This window comes from Cyclopterus lumpus, chromosome 12 (genome assembly GCF_009769545.1).
Source record: "Cyclopterus lumpus isolate fCycLum1 chromosome 12, fCycLum1.pri, whole genome shotgun sequence".
Lineage (NCBI taxonomy): Eukaryota > Metazoa > Chordata > Actinopteri > Perciformes > Cyclopteridae > Cyclopterus > Cyclopterus lumpus.
Window position 1 is genome coordinate 6,722,332 of NC_046977.1, and position 23,358 is coordinate 6,745,689.

Genomic DNA, 23,358 nt, shown 5'->3' on the forward strand with positions numbered 1-23,358 from the left:
ATGTGAAATATTTCTATCTCAGTGTTTGATTTGTTTTAATTGTATGCGCCTGATCTGTCTGAACTGTGCTGTAATCTTTATGCTCCAGTTTAATCTATTGTATTCCATTTTATCTGATGTCACATAACTTTTAAAATCCTGCATTTTTATATAATCTTGTGCATGGACTGTGACATGCCTGCACACTGAGAAAGGTATTATCAAAAACCCAAACTCTGTATTGTGAATGCATGAATGAATATACAGTGGAGAATATGGATTCTAAGACTTTGTGAGCAAACCGAAGGGGTGCGCCTTGAAATAGAGCTGCACATGAAGCTGTGAGGCAGCTGTCTGATGTCCCAGGGTCTTTCAGGCAATCCATAAAACACCAGTTTATTGTGTGCAAAGTAGAGCTAAACATAACATGATATGATACAAATATGGTGACACTTAAAGCTGCACCAGTGGTCATTGAATCGTTGTTTATACAGGAGGGCACACGCACACACACACACACACACACACACACACACACACACACACACACACACACACACACACACACAGAAGTTATCCATGACTAATGTGACATGGGGGCCTATTTGAAAACCTCCTGCATACGTCCTGACAGTGAAGCGTCAACACCACGGATTAATACAGGTTCTCAATTACTCCACTGGGGGCTTCCTTAACCTTAAACACATATGCCTAAAAGGTTTTATTCTCAGCCTGCTATTTATTAAAGTGGAATAATTGTTTGGGCTATTAAAGACCCCCCTCCTCCCCCCTTCCACCCCCAATGCTGGCTTGGGCCTTTTTAAAAAATGTAATTCCCCCCATCCATCTTCCCATCATCAACTGTAGCTGCTTAAAGTCTCCATGCCAACCTATGAGTAACTTCTGGCGTCCTCATAATGAACAGTACTGCGGTCCGTGGTCTTATCTTTGCACGTCTGTCTTCGCCCTCTGATAATAATCATTCAGTCGTTACTTCATAATTAGAAGTCTGACTATATAGGTTCAGGTAAGATTAGCACGTTATACCTTGATAAAGCACATCCCAAGACTGATCACACAATGACAGGTTGTTTTCGGTTTTCAGTTAATAACGATAAGAAGGGGCTCTTAAACATCTCTTCACACATCCCCTCTGTGCAGGTCCGGGTCTGATTTACTCACGCTCTGCCTGGCCTGCAGACTCATATTTACAGTGTGATTATCATAAGTCAATCACACAAGTCACATAGTGTAAATTAGACTATCCACCTCAGAGATATATGACACTCACAAGTCACTGCAGAGGTCACAGAGGTGAATACCCATCGGACATACATGTCACGATAGTGATGGAGGATTAATCACTAAACGCACTAAATTACAAAATGAAGAAAAATAAAGATATTTACATACGCTCATTAAATGTTTTCACTGATGATATTGGTGCTGATGGCAAAGTAATAATAAGCAGTATTTCAAAAGTAATTGTGACAAAAATGCAAACTCAAGATGCACAAAGTAGCTTTTTTTCAAGAGCTCTCAACTGCATCTCACAATCTTTCATACCACTACAATACCAACACTGTATAATAGAAGCAATTCAAATGACATTCTACAAGGCATTTGAAAATGTGCACACAGTCTAACACTTTGCAGAATTAATATAGACACAAGGATACAATGTTAGTGCATTGTTTTCGTGAAAACATATGAAAATGCATACAGTTCTATTTAATGCAAAAGAAGACTGACGTTGTCAGGGCTGGATTGGAGGATTATCTCCAGTAATGCAATGCCTTAGAAAACCACCAGAGGGCACTGTCACCCTTGTTTAGGAACCTTCACCTCAGCACAATGTCAACTCGCACTCAAAATGAGGAAATGCAGAGACATTACTTTACTTTGTACAATAAGCTGAAGCCAACCATAATCTTTGATACCGGTGGAGAAGAGGAAACCCTTCTACTCTTTAGGTATGAGTCATGGACTCAGGCTTCTCTTATGAATGAAGGGACGGTGGTGGCCTCTGGGGATGAGCTCAGGAAATATTCCCATAATTCATCAGCGGTGTGACTTTCTGTGGCCTGACCAGCCACTCTAACCAGGCTACCAAGAGAAGAAACAGAGAGGGTGAGCCACAGGGCAGCGAGAGAGAGAGAGAGAGAGAGAGAGAGACATACTGAACTCAGCCAAAGCCTTGTGTTTATTAGAGCTTGGGGGAAACAGGAGCACACCGTTTCTCCATCAAAAACACAGCAGGGAGTGTTTCCTGTGTTGATTCTTGTTTTATAGGATCGGGATGATTAATCATAGTTGGACCAGTGGAAGTGACATTTAAGGTACAGGTATTTATGCAGCTTTGACAAATAAATAGAGGAGAGCCTCCGCTCTTTATTGTCTAAATTCATCATTGGCTAAAGGCAGCCTCTGTTCGCTCATTTTATTGCAATATCACAACCCAGAGTTGTGTTATATCACACAGCTGTATTCAGATCATATCTGACATTCTTGGGAGGATTCACGAACATCAGATAACACGGCACACTGAACCTGAGCAGCAGGATGTTCTTATATGTATTCCAGATATATGGACTGAGATAACTCCAGTTGTTATTCTGTCAGTGCTGCCTGCTGCGTGAGCAATACACTCTCAAAAAGTTACTTTTCTCTGTGATCCCTGAGGAAGTAGCAGAATTTAGAATAGTTTGCAGGTGCATCCAAATATGGCTACACAGAAAATGTCCTCTAATGTAATCCTCAAGCGGGGCATAAACTTGTCCTGCATAGATAAGCTGCAAAAAAAATAAACATTTAATGCCATGAACAGACATTTTGACAACTGTGTTCATGCATTGCGGTTGTTATTCCTCTTCTCTTTAGCTCGGGCCCACGTGTGCTTGCACATGTTCCAACGTGTCCGTGTGATGGAGGACCTCCACAAGCCTCAAAGTGTGGGTCGAGCCAAACAAAAGCCCCATTGTGTCAGCGCCAGTGCATCTCAGTCAGACGGCTGCAAATAAAGACATAACCGTGATTTCCAGTCTAAATATTGTTAGCCATGTGGTGAATCCGCATCACCAGCACTCCTCCTGTCTTTCTTTCTTTCTTTCTTTCTTCCTGCAGGTTTTTTAACACACATCATCCAGATGTGGATTTGCAATGTGAAAGAAACACAAAGACGAGAGAAAGAAAGAAACATAAAAAAAAAAAACATCTGATGGTGCACGCCTTATGTTCTCTGGACTATTTTCCAAAACCTTCAAGCTGTTCAAGGCACAGAGTAAAGGGGTAAATACAGAGATGTGTGTTGTTCTCCTCATTCAGAAGTCCTGATCGATGGCCCGATACCCGGCTCGTGTTCAGACCTCACCAGCAGAGAAGACAACGGACATCTCTGTACAACACGGACTTCCACCCCGTTTCCCCTTTGCACCCCCCCATCACATCCCGTCTGTCTTTCTGCCAGAGACTCTCCGTGTGTTGTGTTCACGCTGCACGGCCCCATTTAGACCAGTGGAATATATGTGTTGGGTTTTTCCTTTCATTTGCTCGGCTCTGCTTCTCTGAGACCTCTTTATTTGCCGTCTCACAACAAGAAACGTTCTTGTTTCCCCGTCAGTCCGAGGGCGTAGTGGATGTTGCCGAATGGCGAAAGCAGTTTAGTGGCATTTTAAAGAAACTCTCTTCAAGTCGGTCGAGTCCTCGTCGTTGTTTTAACAACCAGTGAGGCCCTTGTAGTGAACATGCTGGTAGTCACATTTCAGTCTCAGTGAGTCATTTAACAGCATTTAAGACACAGCCATAACAAGCCCGGGTCTTTGATGGTTTGAAGAAGAAAGTTTACGACAGACTTTGTGGCCAGAGGAGTGAAGTGTGAGCGAATAGAGAAAATCAAAGTCTGACATATTTATCCTTCCTTCTTTGAAAGGAGACTAAATAACCTTTGAAAGAGGAAATTAGGAATGAAAAGAACACTACGGCCTTATTTGGTCCCGGAGACCAGATGATGCAAATGTTACTCAAACAAAAATTAAAGCCTCATCAGTCAATTTTGACCTTGGTTTAAAAACCAAAACTGAGATCTGATTGTGAAGTCATTCATTATTTTGGGCAACAGGTAAACCGCACAGAATTTTTTAACTTAAACACAACACGAACATTTTAGGATACAAGCTCTGTATTCATCTGCAGTATTTATTCCCTTATGGTAGAGTTGTGTATCCATAATATCCTTAATGTATCAGGGACAAAAACATTTACTATTGATAGCAACAATTGAAAATACATCATACGGTGCTCTATCATCCCATTAACATCTCATTTGCAGTAACTATCCATTTATTATCCTGGCTGCCTCAAAGTCATGCGGCACAGAAACAATGAGCATGAGCTGCGTAACAAGATACAAACTGCTCCCTGACAGATGTTTGACCACATTCTTCAACCACAATGTGCCACAAACCGTTCAATAAGCTGCTTTAAAACCCTTCATATCCAAGATAGATGACCAAGACACTCAAACAGAGGAGAGCCTTTAAGGTGAGAGGAACATGGCAGTTGGCAGCAGCACACAGTGGAAATGATGGTCGGTCTCATTGGATTCCAAATTTCCTTTCCCCTCTTTTTTTTTTTTTTACAGTTTGTAGTGGCAGAGACCCGGTAAACACATCACTGAGTCTCGAAAAAGTCAAGAGAAATTGAAAAGCTGCCAAGACAAAGACACATTTCCTCCAGAGGGAAAAAAACAAACGTAGCTGTAACCGCATAACCAAACTCTGTTCACGTGCTTCACATCTGAAGACACGGCACAGAGCGTATAGCACCTGGAAACGGGGAAATGAAACTGAGACTGAGAGGGGGGCACGATGAGTCAGCGAGGCATGTGTTTCATTCGTTAGTGTACTGTTTTGAAGTCTTACGCCCTCAAAATTTAAATTGCATGGGAATAGGACTGCGATCTCTGATCTGCACCCTAGTTGCCAGGTGACAACTTTCAGCAGAGCCGTGAAAAATTGTCATATTCATGTTTCTGGCTGTCACCAAAGCCTCATGCGGCTCAGCATAAAAATACAATTGTACCACTCATTTATTTGTACTGTAGTTTTCAGCAGTATATGGGTCTCAAAAAGAGAAGTGACGATATAAAGTTTTGCTTGTGAAACTTCCCTTTTTGTTCCTTTGATTATTATAATTTTTTCTTTACAGTTTGTTCAAAACAGCTTTATTTAACCAAGCATAGCCCAAATGCAACAGCATAACTAACTACTTGGAGACTTATTTTTTTGGATCCGCATGGATGGTGTCAATCATACTCTGGCTGTGCAGGTTTGAACACTCACAGCAGCCAGTGTGTGTGTGTGTGTGTGTGTGTGTGTCATCAGCTGTCAGATTGTCTTTGAGCAACACCTGATCTCCTCACCGTGAGACGAAGAATAGAATCAAACACCTCACGTCTAAATGCTTTTTGACTTGAGTGCTGTTTTATATTCATTAAAATGACTTGACATGACATAAGCGCGCAAGCATATTGAAACTTAATCCTGATCTTATGTGAAAACCAGCGAGGTCATTTGCAACCAAAACCAAAACCACCATCAAAAGTCTGTCAAGCGAACCTGCGACACACACCTGCACTTTTCATCTGTCAGTTCTGGCCAACTGCCCAAATTAATTATTTAGTTTTGGCTCAGTCTCAGCTTCTAATAACCTTTTACTGACAAGTGTTATTTGCACCATTATCTACCGGGTCACACTATTTTTGAGTCACAAATCATGTGACAAAATGTCTTGTATATATATATATATATATATATATATATATAAATAATTTGGTTTCCTCTGAGAGAAACTTTAGTGTAGAGAAACAGAAGATAAATAAAATGCAATAGTTGTACACATCCGGTGTTTTCTGCTTGGCACAACTGGTGCTACTATATCTTTTACCAGCTGCCTCGATGTCCCCAGTGTGTATGTGTGTTTTAAATATCTATTCCATAGACTCACATTCCTGGCATCCCTCCGCCTGGGAAGATTCCCCACTATTCCTTTGAGTTCTACTCAAACACGTTTCCATACAGCGTCCTGGCGTCTGTGCAAGTGTTCGTCTGTGAATGTGTGTGTGGTCGGTGTGTGTGTGTGTGTGTGTGTGTGTCAGCTTGTGAGCTGAGCTTCTGAACTAAAGGAAAAGTTTTGGGAATTGTATTTATTCGATAAAGCTCTGATATCTGTTCGTTAAATATATGGCTACAGCGAAGCAGTTAGCTTAGCTTAGCTTAGCGCAAAGGCTATAAACAGGGGTTGTATATATATATACACACACACACATATATATATATATATATATATATATATATATATATATATATATGTGTGTGTGTGTATATATATAGGGGTCAGCATGTACACATTTCTTTCTTGGATGATTTTCACAGAGTTTACGACTTCACTCAAATGTATTTGCTGCACACCAGAGTGAGTGAAACCTTTTGTTTCTGTTGTCACGTTAGCTAACATTGCTATGATAATTGTAGCTTAAGTAAAGATAACAAGTGATTACATTAATCTCATCTTTTCCTACCTGGAATGACCTCGAAGAGAAATTTCCCCCCTTCATCGCCGCTGGTTGGATGCTCTGTAACTTTGTTTCCAGGTAAGAAAATGGCTCCCTGCGGAAAACAAAGAGTAAAGTGATCAGATGCAATACGCAAAAAACATATATTAGTATAAATATTTAGGACTGAATGCTGACTAACTGTCTTTTGGATAGTACATCTGTTTTGTTGATATTTTTGCTGATACATCAACATACTTTATTTTCACTGAATGATGCAGAATATCTGTGTTCTCATCATGATTTTTTTTTAAAAATCCAACAAAACAATTTTCCCACTTTCATTTTAAAATAGTCCCCGGTTTGAGACGTTTTTTTTTAATTTATTTTTTTTACATGTAACTGCACATTTGATCTAGAACAGGTTATTTTGCTCGACCTTCCCGCAGGTTTTCTTGTAACGTCAGCATTCCTGACCTCACCATCTCTCACACATTATCACAGGAGAAGTTCAAAACACTGACGTGTGTGTGTAGGGATTTTGCGTTGAGCTGGTGCATGAGAGCACCGTGGGACGGGTCTGGATGACGGAGCTCATAAAATGTGGCAAACTGGCAGCATTGCGCATATAGAATCTCTGTCTCTCTGCTCAGCTCTGTCACACAATGATACATCATCTGTGTGACACCGAAGGCCAACGACTCTCTGCTTTAAATAGCAGGAGCGTCAGCATCAGCTTTTCCCAAAGTCAACCTCTCAATAACTTTACTGTTTCCTGTCTGTTCGAGAAGGCTGTGAGACACATACGTGTATGTCGTCCTCCAAGAGCCTCACCAGAGACTGAAGCCCTCATTGACTGGACTAGAGACCCCATTCTGGGGTTATATTAATGATATCTTATTTGTTACTTTGCTGATTAACATTTTACCCCAAAACACATGATCACGTTATGAAATATGATACATTGTTACTAATCAAATTACCCAACAAGATATAAAACAGTTCAAATCAGCTCCACTTCAACTAGCATGCATCTGTAATAATAATAATAATAAAATAATATATGAATCATGTCAAACTGTTGGGGGCCATTCAGCTGCCTAATTATTACTTTTGTCAGTTTAAGTATATTTTTGCTACTTCTGTATTTAAATGTCAGTGAAATTATAAATGCCCGACTTCTTGTGGGTAAAAGTGTTATTTTCATTGTGGTTTTGCTGCTTTTTACAGGCACGATCAAGCTATTAATCTTTAAACTGATTAACCAAAATGTATTAATAGTTAAATGCATTTGTTTAAGCCCCAAACTCTCCAACCGCTCTTCGGTTATTTTTATTAGTATTCTATGATAACAAACTGAATATGATTAGACTGTTGGTCACACAATTTGAACGTGTCATTCATTTTATGGGCCAACGATCAATTGATTGGTTGATAATGCAACTAATCATTACTTGCAACCCTAGTAAAGTAAAGGATGTGAATATTAGTGGGAGACTCCGTATTTATAAAACGGGTCACTTCGACCCTTGATGCATTCAAACGGTGACTTTTCCCCCTGATTAACAACGTGGACGTCAGAGCCACAATGCAGCATCTGACAGCCATTAGAGCGCCCTCTATCTGGGTTCATGTTAACGCAGACAAGATGTGCATCGGTGACAGCAAGAGTATTAAGGACCCCGGGATCTGAAGGGAGTCGGTTTCCTTCCTGCAGAAAAAAGAGAGCTCTTTAATGAGCCTTAACTGTGACATCTAGGAAGTAGAAACCCTACCTGAAGCCCCATGATGAACTGCTTTAAAAGGGGGTTATAAAGACTGGACAGACAGTGAGGCAGAGAAAGCTTGTTTGATGTGGTTGTCAGCAACAGAATCTGCTCAGCGTCAGCATTTTGGGATTAAAAGCTTCTTTAAGAAGTTCTTTAAGAAGTTCTTTAAGAAGTGGAAAAACAATTTTTCTTCTCCTTTCTTTTGGTCACATACTGATTCCAGGGAAACGGGATATGACTTCAAATGAAACGTGTGTGTGGGTGAGATAGACTTCAAAGATATGTGCCTTTTGTACTTGAGCTTTTCCTAAAAAAAAAGAACAGTGTAGTCCCTCCATATTTTAAAGCCACAACTCCACTGATATTCCTCCCCCCTCTGTTTCTCAAACCACAGCCACACTTTCCATCCTGACATCCTCCCTGGTGGTCTGTTGTTTGCTGCAGACAAACTCCACCACAGACAGAGTAATATTTACCCAGCAAAGAGCACGGTAGCCTGGCCCAACCCAGTGCATGGGGGCAAACTATTTTGGGGGTGTTCTTTGCATTTTTATACTGTTAACGAGGATGAGGTCATTTTTTTGCAAACGCTGCAGTGACACAAACCCACTTATCTTTTGTTCTCAACCAGAAAGCTGTGCACACACACACAGACACACACACACACACACACACACACAATTGGGATGAAGGACTCCGTCTGAGGAAAGCGACAGCGGGAGGCTCAGGCCTGTAAGCACCAGCCTGTCAGGAAGGCTTGTTTCTGAGACCGTGTCCAACAGTATGCTCCAAACCAAATACAATTTGAAGTGGTTCCTCAGAGCGCAGGCAAACACCAGAATACTGAGTGTGACTCCAGCTCTGTTCAGTTATTGGCATCGACACAAGTGTGTCTGACCAACCTGCACGCACTGTGGCAAATCAATCAAAAATGTACTGCCAGTGTTGGTCATAAACCAGACATTTGATTCTCAAGTATATTGATAGGGTGAATGTTCTAGTGCGCCTCATTGTTATCCGCAGCTTTGGATGTTTCATTATTATGCCAGATTGGCTTTTTCAATCAAATCACAAGACACAGTGGAGCCAGCTTGTACACCATGACCATACGATAGGCTATCCGCTGTCAATGTCTACATCTTTTAACGATTTAAGAATACCGTTGACGTTGCGTCCTCGGCACGATAAAGAAGATGAGCTCATCGTGAGAATTAAGAGCTGGATTGTTCAGCTGGAAAGGTGCCCCAACAGGGAATCCCTATGCAGTCAGATTTCGGGCAACCTTTACCTTCAGTTGCAACGGTAAAAATGTAAGTTTTGATCATCCAGGATATTGTACAGACAAACATAATCATTAATTGGGAGTGGTGTATCTGCCACCTGATGAAAGGTGGTGTATCACTCTACTATTAGCTCTGTTTTTGGTCTCCACCAACCAAATATCTGGCTTTTTAGCTGCTGAACGCTAACGATGATCAACAGCTAGTTGCTAAAGTTCTCTGTCCTTTTGTTACTTTTATTTAGATGTTTCGCCCCAAAAGAAGAACAGCGGCCAGCTGCACCTGAAAATGATGACATGAGAAGGAGAGAGTGAACCAAAAACAGTGATATTGTAGATCAGAAATGCATGAGCTCAAAATGCTACAAGGTTAACTGCGCGAATGTGTGATAATTATCTGGGCATTCATCACTGTCAGCTACCCCCTCGCCATATACACATAGATCAATCGTTAATAAAAACATATTGATTATAGCCGCTTTAAGAATAAAAACGATTGCCCCACTGGAATTTCTCCTGGAGACTGTGTCTCTAGCGGCGACTACTAAATCAAATTAAGCAAGTATGAAGTTTAAATGTATAAATAACCCTAGGTTTGGTGAATGATCTAGGTTTGATGAATGACTGTAAGAAACAGGATGTGTGACACAATAATGGAATACAGAGAAATATATTCTGGAGCAGAAATTGATTTCAGATTGCAAACAGATAAATGCTTCACTACTGAAGTCAATTAAGCCGGAGTTATTGGTGTCACAGGTCAGTTAGGTGCTCATTAAACCGTGGCTGGTTGGTTGCCCTTTTATCCAATAATTACTGTTCTCCAGCGTCAGTGACCTGTCAGACACAGGAAGTCAGACTCAGTGGGAGGTTACCTATATATTTTCCCCTGTGTGGACTTGTGAGTGTGTAAGTGCATCTGTCTGCCTTTTAAAAAATATATATTCTCACTATTCAAGTCTCCTCTATAAGACCCGTCTACTCAAGTGGCAAAGAGTTACAAGTGGTTGTTCTGCTGTGATCACTCCGCTGAGTCCATCAATCCAATACATGTCATTACAGTTATAAAACAGGTAGCTCTGAACTTCCGCTCTGGCTGGCTGAGCCGCGTCCAAAAGCCACAGTAAAAGTAAACCCACAGCAGCGACTGCATAACATTCACTACAAAAAAATTAATATGCCAGTCAAACGCAATAGGGTGGAAAAAAGGGCTTCTCCATTACTTTTTATGGACTTGGTGGATTTATCGTGGGTGTTAATGACGCGAGAAGTTATCCATGACAAACCATGAGAAGATGATACATAGACGACTTCAATTAACAAGAGGGGAATAAGAAGTTATATCACCAAACAAGGCGGTACACATTTGAGGAGAGTTTGTGAAGTGTTTGCTAAAAACAGTTTTAAAACTGTAACCAACATAAAAATGAACAGGTAAGGCACATTTCTCTTCTATTATACTATCTTTCTATGTGTTTTGGATTATTCATCATAGTCAGACTCTAGTGCAGGCGGACTTTACGAGGATCACACGAGCTCCGTCACAAAAAAAAAAAAAAAATAACAAAGGGTTCTCTTGCAAACAACTAATGTGCAATAAAATCCGAGAAAAAGAGCCAAAGAGGCAGACAACAAGGACAATGATGGTCGGAAAGCAAGCTTCTTTGACTCCCACAGTAAATCCATCAAAAACTAAATCCCGAAGAATAAAAAATAAGAAAGCCTCCAGTGATTTATGTGCAAGCAGCTGTAAAACACACGGTTTCCTGTCACTCTCTTGCAGGAATACATATCACGGCTGCTGCCGGCCCGATACAGATACCTTTTATCTTCCTCCAAGAAAAAACTCCCATATGTAAAGCATTATAAAATATCCTCTGCCTAAATCTGAGCTTTTCTCAAATGATGAAATGTAAGACAAGATATAAAGGAACAATGTCTTTGATTAAATGACAGAGATTGAAGGCTACATAGTCCAAATAAAAAACCTTTACAGAAGATGAATGTATTGGCTCAAAAATATTTGCCACTATCTCTGCTCCTATTCATTACAAATAAATAATAAAATACAGGGTATCTCACTTATAAAGGTTCCTCGTCTGCATACTGTATGTATCTATTTAACCTTATTAAATACATTTCCGTGTGTCTTTATGTAATCTTATTAAAGTCAGAGTGTTCCCTTGAGTTTGTGTTTTATAGATTAATCTTCCTCGAGAGCTAATAAACATGTTCAGATAGGCAGCACTGTGTCATTGCAAGGACATACTTACTGTATCATACATATTATACATTTCATACTGCATCATACTGCATCATACTGCACACTGATGGTGATTTGTTTTACGTTGGTATGATCTGTGACTGACATAAACGTTTAAAAGAAATTAAAAAATACTGTGACAGTTAATGCCGTTTCGGTTGTAAATATGTAGGCATGAGCATGTGGATACATCTTTTATGTAAAGTACTGTTTATTACTATGGATGGATACATACCGAATGTACGTGCTCCAAATTCAACATATGAGTTCACATGTTTCCTGTGAAATTAATCTATCGCATATTCAGCTGAATTTCCAGTATATCTCCACCCTTAAAACTAGAGCACAGCTGCAGGAGGCGTCACTACTTTGCCTTGCAAAGTATACAAATCAACCACCACAGAATAAGCAGGAGGCAGCAACTATTTTCTAGGTAAATTAGTTTGCAGCTGGTTAGAGTCCCACCTTTAAAACTAAAGCTCAGCTCCACAGACAACAGAGAGAAACCATACTTCTGTTTCATGTTCATTTACTAGCGTGTGTCCAATACTGTTTGTGTGACATCCTAAATCAGACTGCCTAGAGTCTTAGAAGATAAACAAGCCCAGCACTTGAAGATAACCGGCTACCAAGAAGAAGAAAAAAGTAGCCTTGAATAAAACCTTGATATGTCTTTTGAAGTGATAATGTGACATTTAGCTCATCGGAAATCTCAAGAACATGAAGGAAACAGATTGAAACAAGATTTGAATGCATCACAACAGCCAGCTTACAACAGTGTGATATATTTGAGTGTTGGTTGATTTGAATATCCGTGTCGTTGTTGAAAGAACAATACCATCAGTTATAACACCATGCATTTTGCAAAGCTGGAGATATATTCATTTTTTTTAATAAAAAGTCTCCTGGTTGTGTGAGAAAAATACATTTTGCAAGAAACATGGATGCAACAAAATCCCAAAAAGCAACAGTAGTCATTTTCTACAGTACTTTGTAAAAGCATAGAGTTCCTGTACTGCTATAGCAGTGTCCATAAAAAAACACATGTTGAGTTACTTTCAAAACATCTTTGTGCATTGTGCATTGTGACTGTCCGTTTCTATGTGTGCATTTGTTGTTGGCATGTGTGCATTTACTGTGTATTATGTCCCTTTGCCCCCCTTTGATGTACCATCCATCCATCCATTTTCAGCTGCTTTTCCGGGATTGGGTCGCGGTTCAGCAGGCCCAGCAGGCCCAGCAGGCTGACCCAGACTTCCCTCTCGCTCACCCTTGATGTACCATTAGTAATAATTTAAACTCTGTCCTTCATGTTACCCAGTAAGCTCTCTCTTAAGCTGATGAAGTGGAGCACCTTACTGAGACATGCGATACTTGTACTTTAATACCAAACCTCAAGCATGGCTTTGATTTACTGGTCACAGCAAACAGACAGGAAGAATTATTATCACTTATCGTGATGAAATGTGCTCCCCCACTTATACAAATACCACTACACCTGCACATACCGACAATTTACAGTCGTACCTTAATACCAGCTATGTTATTAGGGACAGAGAAAGTGCTCAGAAAACTAATCTTGCAGAAACTTGTTGCATGCGAGAGACATTTTTTCATCCATCGATACAAAATGTATTAGGCACCAAACGGGGAGCAGTCTCTGTATTAAACATGCGTAACAGAAATTCCTTTTATTCTTGCTCTTATGTATTAATCCTGGTGATGAAAAGGCCTCTTCCTAAATATGATTGTCAGGAATAAGAGAAGAGAAGACAACTCATGCGCGACCCAGCCAAAAAACACGTTTCACGTAGACTGAATGTAACACTCAGACGTAAAGTTTGCGTTTGGACCTGTAACCGGAAGATGATGTCAGCCGTGCAGTTGATGACGTACACAAGAGGGTGTTTGGATAATGCCTACGTTATTGTCCACATTCCTCTGACATATTCGAGTCAGATCTCGCCTGGATGTGACGTGGCTCGCTGCAACCCCCACGCCACAAGAGTACACATGCGAGTAAACATTTCTGCTATGAGATGGCAACGTAGGAGTCGCAAGTGTAGCCGTTGTCTAAGTGGCTATGGAGCAACTGCAGCAGCGAAGGTCAAACGGACGGTACAGAGTTATTAATGTGTTATCAAGAGGGCAGCAAGACGACACAGTCTTGCAGTATGAATAATTACAGAAGTGCGTCGGCATTTTATTTACTCTCGTTAAATGCCAAGGTCAAACAGTCTCCAGCTCAAGTGTGAAAAACAAAGGGTTTTCAGTGCATTATTGCACTGTTGCATTATTGATTTATTGGAATTTGCAATTTATTAAGTACTTTCCTTCCGATCCTTTTGTCTGAGTTCAGACCTGCTGCTATGAATATTTATCAACTCATTTGTAAGACTTGTTGTGACTAGAATGGTAATGTCCTAATTGCATGTTAATATGTCTTTTATTTCTTCTTGCGTTGGTTCAAAGTATTCATTCACAAGTCTCTCATTCAGTCATTCATAATCGCTTACTTCCCTGGAATACAGATGTAATGCTAAGTGGTTTTAAATTACAATAATCTAAACTATTTCGCCCACTGAATGAATCCTGTCTTTGTTTATGGCTCAGCCAGATGAAATCTGAGAACCTGCATGTGTGTGTGTGTGTGTGAGAGAGAATGTGAGTGAATACATGCACGCTTGTGCATGCATACATCTCCACGGGCGAGTAAGGGCAGGCAGATGGCATGTTGACGCTAAGCCCACACGTGCCGTACCCTCCGCATGCTTTTCGGTGACCCTTCACCTCCATTTGACTCCCGTTCTTCAGATGCCAGGCATTGCTGAGAGAGGTTTGGCCAGACTGTATCGGACACAACATGGTCCCATGCTGACAATAATAATGCACTCTTTCTAATAATGTTATCTGTATAAACATCAGAATTCCTCAAAACAAAAAATAAAAGTGTTGAGTGCTGCTTCCTTTATTTTCTGAGGACCAGTTCATTAAAGTACTATGTAATGTGTATGGAACATAAACACACAAAATGTGGACACGACCACATCGTGAACATCTGGCCAATAAAGCATTATTACTACAACAACTACTATCACTGGTTCAACTGATTTTCATATTAGGGTCTTGTTTTTGTTCCTTCAAAGCGGCTATAATCAATTTTCTTCTGAGCTTCTTTCAGTCCATTGTTTTGGTTGTATATCTTGTACCTTTACTGTTTTGGTTCATTCATAACTGTATTTCCCAAGGCAGTGGCTGTTTACAACAACAATAAGCAATAATAAGACAAAACGCAGTGTCACATTTAGCTGCTAAATATATTTCCATCATGAATTGGTGGAGACCAAAAACAGAGCTAAAGGTTGATATTTGACTTGAAAGTAATAGAGCAATATAAACACTAAAGTAAGTATTTATTTTTATTCTTAGTAATTAAAGTAATAGTATTACTTTAATTACTTTAAATGAGTAATACGTAGGGAGGGGCAGACCACAAGCGGTAACTTATCAGGAAAAGAAAACGTGGCCTGTGGTGTTTAAATATGTGACATGTCTAATCAGCGTCCGTGTTTCCATGGCAACATAGAGGGGCAGATGTTCCTGCTCCCACGGAGGAAGCGGCAATTAGGCTAATGTGACAGGTAACTAATGGAGACTTCACAGCACGTGAGAGAATGAATTAATAGCGGATCTAAATATGGCTTCACACCCTGTGCTTCGTGGTTCAGGTCAGGGAGACATAACTCCAGTGAACACACGCTGAGGTAAGAAACGCAGCTCGGCCCCCTGATCTCGAGCATCAGTGTTAAAGATTATAGGAACAACTTTCTCCTCTCTGCCCTACATGTGTTCTTTCTTTCGGAAACTCCAGACTTGTTATCTCGTACCCAGCTGGGTGTTGTGTCTTAGGGTGTTATTTTTGTGCTAAATCCATGCCGCGCTGCTTTGGAGGTCACAAAGATTTAAGGATTTTGAACGCACTGCTCTGTGCCCGACCTAGTTTTATTCAAATCTTTGTAAAAAAAAAAGTAGCAGTTCTCTGCTATCTGACATCTTTGTTGGCTTTTTTATGTATGAGCGAATAGACAAAACATAAGAGAGCAGCTGACGTTGTTGTGACATTAATGAATAATACTTCTGGGTGGGTAAATATAGATGCCAAGGATATTTAAAAGGGAAACAAATTGCTTCCTGTCAGTGTCTGTAAATTATTATAAAGACCTGCTCCACATCATTTGCATCATTCCCTCAGGATGTTCCCAACAACACGTTGGTGCTCCTGCTTTAACTTAAGAACCGGCGCTACCCAGAAATAGCAGTGAAGAGTATCTCCTCTCCAAGTATCTGGCCCGCCTTCAGCTCTGGGTCTTTAACCTTCAGAGACTTCTGCTGCTGGTGTGGCTTGGGTTTGGCTGAGCTGAGCATGCTGGGAAATCAGCCAGACAAAGATGTGTGGGTAGAGGAGCAGTATGAAGATGTTGGTTGTGCTCAAGTGTTTAAGATTCCTCTGGAAAAAAAGAGGATATTGTTTGGGTGGATAATATACTAGAAACGGTCGTATTGTGCTTACAATGAACAAAGCTGCTGGTGTGAAACAGCTGGCTTCTACTATTTTCACAGCAGCCATTTTGACAAGTCATTGCAGGCTAAACACAGGTGTAATTAATTATGGGCCCGATCCATTTAGGTTGGTCCGGATCCCGGTATCGTGCATGCTGGCTCACTGGAACGACTGTGACACGCTAATTAGAATGGGGCCTTAATTAATTCAATCAATTACACCTGTGTTTATTCTACTCTCAAGTGGCTGCTGCTGTGAAAAAGGCCTGTTGCACAAAGGAAACACTTTAAATAATCGAGTGTTACCTTTGTAAGAGATAATAACTGCTAAATTGTTATAAGCTGTCAGGTTGATTTTTAATAAAGTTGAATCAAAGATTCTTGTGAGCATCCTCTCTCTCTCTCTCTCTCTCTCTGCAATAAATCAAATAAGCCTTAGTTTTCCCCAAGATGTCAAACTACTCCTTTAATATCACTTGGAAATCTGTAATTTTGTCGCTGGCTCCCCCCGACACTCAATCACCGCTAACTGATCCCCGAACAGCCGTGAAACAGCATAAATCAATGACAACAGATTCTAATTTCTCTGAGTCCCAGTTGCAAGGTTCAACTTTGACAATTTGTTTAAAACAAGCCTGTGATTTTTCTTGTGGATGAGAATGAAAAGTCTGTCTGTCTGCCTCTTTGTTCGGTCCACACATGCTCAGTGAGAGAGGCTGCCCGGCTACAGTAACGTTAGAGACGGCCTTATTGTCTCCATCGCTCATCGTCTCCTCTTCTTCTTTCGGGGGGAGCTTTGTGTGTTGACTTCAGCGACAGCAAGCTCACGAGAGTTTACTTTGACTTACAGTCGCACAGTCGAAACAACCCGACTTCTCTATGAGAGGCATCGGCTCTGCAAACCCCCGGGTGTCCATTGTTTTAGAGACACAGCACTTTGAATGTTTCAGAGAAAAACGCTGATGTGAGCTTACAAACATACGAATATGCACAAAATAACCTAATAACAGGAACTACAGGTAGTCATTTGTCTTATAGTCACCTCCATCTTGACCTAAAATAGCTATATATCTTTGGTTTGATCTCATTTCGTCCTAACGGTAAGAGGAGGCGATGGATTTGGCCGTGGACAAGGAGGAACAAATGTTGGCATGAACTTTTCTGGAAAACCTCGAATACGTTGAGTATCGACGTCTTTACATCCGGTCAGAGCTGGTGACGTAGTACAACGAGCGACGCTTAGATCAAGTGATGTCTTGTATTGAGCGATCATTATTTAAGGTTACCTGCTATAAAATGCTTACAAGTATAACCAGTCCAATCCAGGAACCACTGGACTTTCATGTGGGTGAAACCAAAAGTCTTTCTCCGTGTTCTGTTACGTCTCCTGGGAAAGTGCCTCAAGGGCATTTGTTAATTATTGACACTAGTTAGGTTATATTGTGTTTTTACGTTAATATTTAAACACAAACCACGATTTCTTTTTTCACCTTAACCTAGTAGCTTTGTTGCCTAACCAATCTTTCACGACGTTAACCATGAGGCATTGTACGCTTCTACAAGAATGACAGGAGGCTGACATGAAACATATTTTTGGTTCAGAAACTTTAACATTCAACTTATTACGTGATCTGCCGAAATATACCATACCAAAAAATAAATTCTCTGCTTGATATTTTAGAACTAGTTGTAACGATGATCAAAATGTGGGACCAATTGTCGGACTTAACCTTTAATGAATGTCAGGCTGATTCACAATTGGACCCATTTATTCCCGGTCACTCCTGAACTGGGCAAAGGGCTTTGTGTCCAGATGTGACTCTGTCCCTCTTGTCTCTGATCCGATCAGCTGTTCGTAGTCAATGTCTGCACGCTCATCATGTTTTCTAAGCTAACAAGTGAGTTGACTGGTGGAATCACATCAATTTGCCAGCTTGCTCAGCTCAGAAGAGATTAACTTTATTTGTTACATCGTTGTTTTGCAGCCCAAACTCAATAGTTGTTTTTGTGTAATTCCAATTACTTGCTTCTGGTTTTTGATAATGCCGAATTAATGAATATGAATATTTGATACAATAGTACTAATACATGTTCCATTGTGTAAGTTCCTGCATGTTTCTTGGCATTTCATAGTTTCGTCTTGGTTGAGACCCTCAGTGTGTTTCGCAGCCTTACCAGGACCTTGGACTCCTCCTCGTCTTTGTAATAGTTGAGCTGGTCCCCTCGCAGAACAAACCAGCGACTGTGCCATGTCTTGACGAAACCCCCTTGCTTCCTGAGCCACCCACACCTGATGACACTCGGCCTCTGGGTCTCTGTGCTGGCCGGACCTCCACTGCGCTGGGGGCTGCCGTGGGACACACACTGGTCGTCCATTGCAGCGACACTAATCTGCAAAAAAATAGAAAAAAAAGGAAAAAGGCAAAACTGTTTCATTCTGTTATGGTTTGCACAAGTTGTATGTTCCAAGTCGGCGAAAGGTGAACGTAAGAAAAACAAATGCACCGTATTACAAACAGATGCTGCAGAAGTCATAAATGCCCTCTTTTCAATACGGATATTTACAACAGAAATGATCATGGAGCTTTGTTTGTGAAAACTTGTTGCAGACTGAGTGTTGAGTGCAAGGAAATAAGAGCAGAAGGGGGAGTGTGGGAGGTGGAATTCATCAACCAGATAACAAGACCACAGACCAAACCTCTAATCTCTTTAATCTTGCGTCACCCACCTACACATGTTGGCCCGGCGGTCTTTGTCGTCTCTGTGTGACATTTTGTCTCAACCATTTTAACTGTTTTGAAGTTTTAATGTTTTAATATACTTCAAGTAATTCAAGTATTCAAGTGATGAAATCAGAGCTGCAGATACAACTGGATGGTAAGTGTATAGTTATGTTTAAGCAACTAAAATCAATTGTTCAAGGGGACCTATTATGCTCTTTTTGAGATTCATACTTAACATTGCTGGTGCCTTTAATAACTGGTTGATTGTATTCAAGGAGTCATTTACTGAGAAACTTCTGGGTGGTTGACTATTAAAAAAAACTTACCCCAGTCCATAATGTCAAATTGCTGCACGTTGCAGTGGGTTGCACTTTGTGTAGTGCTAACGAGATAGCTATAATAAATCCATGATTGCAATAATTGATGAACAGATTTGCTGATTGTGCAGTAGGCTGCAAGTAAACGTTGAAAAAAAAAGATTTCTTAGAAATAATGTGATTCATCTCCAAATGGACATCCTGTTTTTGCATTCCCCTTTCTACAACAGAGTGGCCAGGCTCACCAGTATTCCTGGCAGTCGTCCGTTGTCTTGCTCACAGGCACGTCAACAGGGGTAGCATCGTTAATATACATAGGGGGTTGATCTTCCTTGACCCTCTGAAGCAGCGGGTGGTCTTTTTAACAACTAGGCCTCAAAGTTTCTACACGGTTACATACTCATACTCATAAGCAAATATCCTTGGCGAGACATAAAACCTTCACGGACGGGGATATAGTACATACATGAGTGCACTCAGAAACGACACCATGCATGCAATAAATCACCCCGACACATATTGTTTCCACGCGCATTATAGATTGTTTAAAGCTTCTGCGTCATTCAGTGACACACGCTACTACATGCTACGGACTGCTGCTGTCGGCGTTAAGCATTGCCATGTTGTCAGTGGCTCTGGTGGAGCTTTTCCTTGGTGGAAGTCCAAACACCCCACAGGTCCAGATGAGGACCAGATGCAGCCCAGCAGCGTTCCAGGCAGCAGCGGAACAAGTGCAGCAGGACCGCTGTTGGGATTTGAAAATGTTCTTTTGTCCCGTGCACACAGTCCAAGTAAGCGAGTCCTGCACACATGTGCATGCACAGACATGCTCGCTACTCTGCTTGAACGATAAAGCAAGTTTTTCCACTTGTTTTGCATTATGGCGGCGATAACCTACTCATAATGTTTTGTCCATCGCTGCTAAAACTTTGCGCCACTTTAATGCTGGATCTATGAGGGGGAAATAGTGGGCAGGGCTTTCATTACACCAGCGGTGAAAGCTATTATCTGAGCTATGGAAAATTCTTCATTTTGAGGGAATAGTTAATACTAATATTGGAGGGAATAACCTCTGTATCCATGCTGCTTCCTACACACGTGATTCCCTTAGCCTGAACACACACACACACAGACACACACACACACACACACACACACACACACACACACACACACACGCACACACACAGACACAGCATAAATCACAGTCTAAGGTTGATACACCCATCTGTTGATGGAGTTACCTGCTGTGCTGCCAATCTGGTGCCCCCTGCACAGGGCCTATAGTTAGCAGCACTGCTGGGACAGGCCTGTGGTGCTACAAAGTGAAATGGTAAATAACTTAAGGGTTTCTTAATGTGAATAACTTGGACCTTGCTAAGAGTAGAAGCATTTACACATTTACGATGCACTGAGGTCTAGTCCAGTGGTAGTAAATTGGCACACGGGGATAGGAGGCATAATCATCTATGAATCTATAAATCAACAGACAAGTAGAAAAAGATTAGCAGAAGAGTTAAGAGTTTCTTAGCTCACGCAGGAACGCCATGATGAATTGTGACCTCTATAAGGTTACTCATTATAAATGTTATGTTCCCACTAAAAGCCAGTTTGTGGGTTCAAGCAGAAATATCATGAAACAGAAATCATAGGAAAATGATGTGTTAACAACAGCCATAAAGTAATGAATCTTGAAGGAATCCTATATTTTTACGAACGTTATGAAGATTGAACTGCGGTGGAATAAGCACCTTCGTTCAAACACGCATTGGAAGATAATAAACAGGAGAAGACATACCGTACTTTTTATATTTTAATGTTGGTCTTTTGGCCAAGCAAGTGGTGTGGGTCGGTTGGTCCCCACCACTTTGGTCCAGGTGGAAATATCACAACAACTGGCTTGCCATTCAATTCCTCCACCACAGGCCTTGAACAACCCTGCACAATTGCTCATTTAAACTTGAAATAACTCTACATTTGCATGGTTGAGACTCTCTTTTACTCCACAACAGTGAGCTGTGAAAATATAACACCGTGCAGACATGCATGCAACATTCTGCACACCATGTGAAATGCAATGTTTGATGCTTTTAAAGACCCAAACCCTGTATACGAAATGTCCTATTATAATATAATACCATTAGTAACAACATCAGTACGACATCATCAGGACGTCTGGTTCATCAGTAGGGGGATGTGGATGGGGAGACAGGGCTGCTCCATAAAGCCACACGTGTACTTGGGCCTGGCACCAGGCGGGGACAGTGACAACTGGTTTGGTATGAATAGTTTGCCTAACGTTTGCGTGCATTAATCAAATGATGACTAAAAGAGGAGCGAAATGTACTAGGATGGACAAAGCCGAGAGGTTAATTCCCACCACCCATGTTCTGTAAAGAAAAGTGGGTGACATACTGTCGCTTATACTTTTACAAAAATAAATCGTACCAAAGCTAATATATTTGTCTATAGATTAATGTACCTGATTAGTATGAGGAACGACCCAACCAGGGCTGAAGTCACGGTAGTCGACCTATTTTTCATACCTGGATTTTATACGATGCCATTATTTTTGCAGACACTTGTGAACCTCCTGATAATGCCAGATATGGTTGTAAGCACATTTATGATGCAACTGCAAATTCTCTGCAAGAACACATTACTACTAGACTGTTTTGTCGATTCAGCACATTAAAAACAGCCTCCCAGAGGTGCAGTCGGTGTCCCTGTAAAGCACCTGTGATTGCAGATGTGTGTACTGTCTGTGTGTGGCTAGTAGTGTGAGTTGTCCCTTGCGCCTCAGTCTCTAAAATAAGCAGATATATAACACTTCCCCATCATGACCACTAAGGTTCGAAAAAGGAACACGTATAAAAACAAAGAAATATAACTTTACAAGACAGGTGAAAGATGCCTGAAGGTCCTTGTTAAATAATACCCATACATGTATGTTAAACTACAGATTTAACAAGACGTGTATTCAAAATTGTGACAGAACTCATTTTGGGATGAAGTAAACATAGTTAGAGATTGACTATGTTTGATTCTGTCTCTTCAGTTCAGGAATATCCCAGAATGTTTTCACCGCGCGTCTGAGAACTTTGACCACAAGTCAGTGAGAAGAGACACCCTGACCTTCACTACAAACAAAAACAAAACAACAGCTCAGTATACAGCACAGACAGCCATTGGCACTATAACAAACTCACAACAAAACACTCGAAAGGACAACACAAAGATAGTCACTCAGCCCCCTAAGGTTTTGCGGCATGCATGCACTGTACTTTCTTTGCAGGATGCAATGTATTTGTGTCTCTGTGGCAGTGGAATAAAAAAAGAATACATTCCACAAGTAAAGGAATAAAGCGGATGGTGTGACTTTTCTATGAGGGGTGCAAATCTTTTTGTCTCCATTTTGACGCGGGTATTAGTATTCAGTCTGTGTCCATCAGTAAAATGGATGCTGAGCCAGGCCATCTCGGGATCAGAGAGTCCTTGTTGCTGCTTTGGAAATATGTGTCTGTCAGTGCACCCATAAAATACAGCTACTGGATATGTCTTTAGTGATAAAAGCTATTCTCAGAACAGCGAAGAAGGCACTGAATTGCACCATAAATCCTTTTTGGGTTGCATCCTGCGACACAGCCATTTGATGTAAACTGATACTTGTGATGATAAACCTATGCATGATATTAACAAAAGGGGGTTCTGGTTTTTGTTGAGTGGTGTGGCATAATTCAGGATAATTCAGCACGCAGCGACAGCAACCTTTACACATCAGTGAAGTCTTTTTCTCATGTGCAATTGATGCCAGAAGCACCACATGTTGGCTGCATCACGAGTAGCATTATACCCGTACACAGAGGAAATAAGGATATCTAGAGGTCTGAACAAGAAGAGAAGTTTGACGAGATTGTC

The 23,358-nt window shown here is 40.9% G+C and overlaps 1 protein-coding gene across 1 annotated transcript in view; it reads right to left on the reverse strand.

The window, feature by feature from the left end:
* Nucleotides 1-23,358, reverse strand: part of arhgap24 (Rho GTPase activating protein 24) — a 54,978-nt gene that overhangs the window by 27,534 nt on the left and 4,086 nt on the right. Inside the window, exons 2-3 of the mRNA XM_034546332.1 lie at nt 18,576-18,791; nt 6,557-6,644 (exon numbers count right to left, since the gene is read on the reverse strand). Of these exons, the coding sequence (XP_034402223.1) occupies nt 6,557-6,644; nt 18,576-18,776 (289 nt within the window). The 5' untranslated portion in view covers nt 18,777-18,791. The remainder of the gene's footprint in view (nt 1-6,556; nt 6,645-18,575; nt 18,792-23,358) is intronic.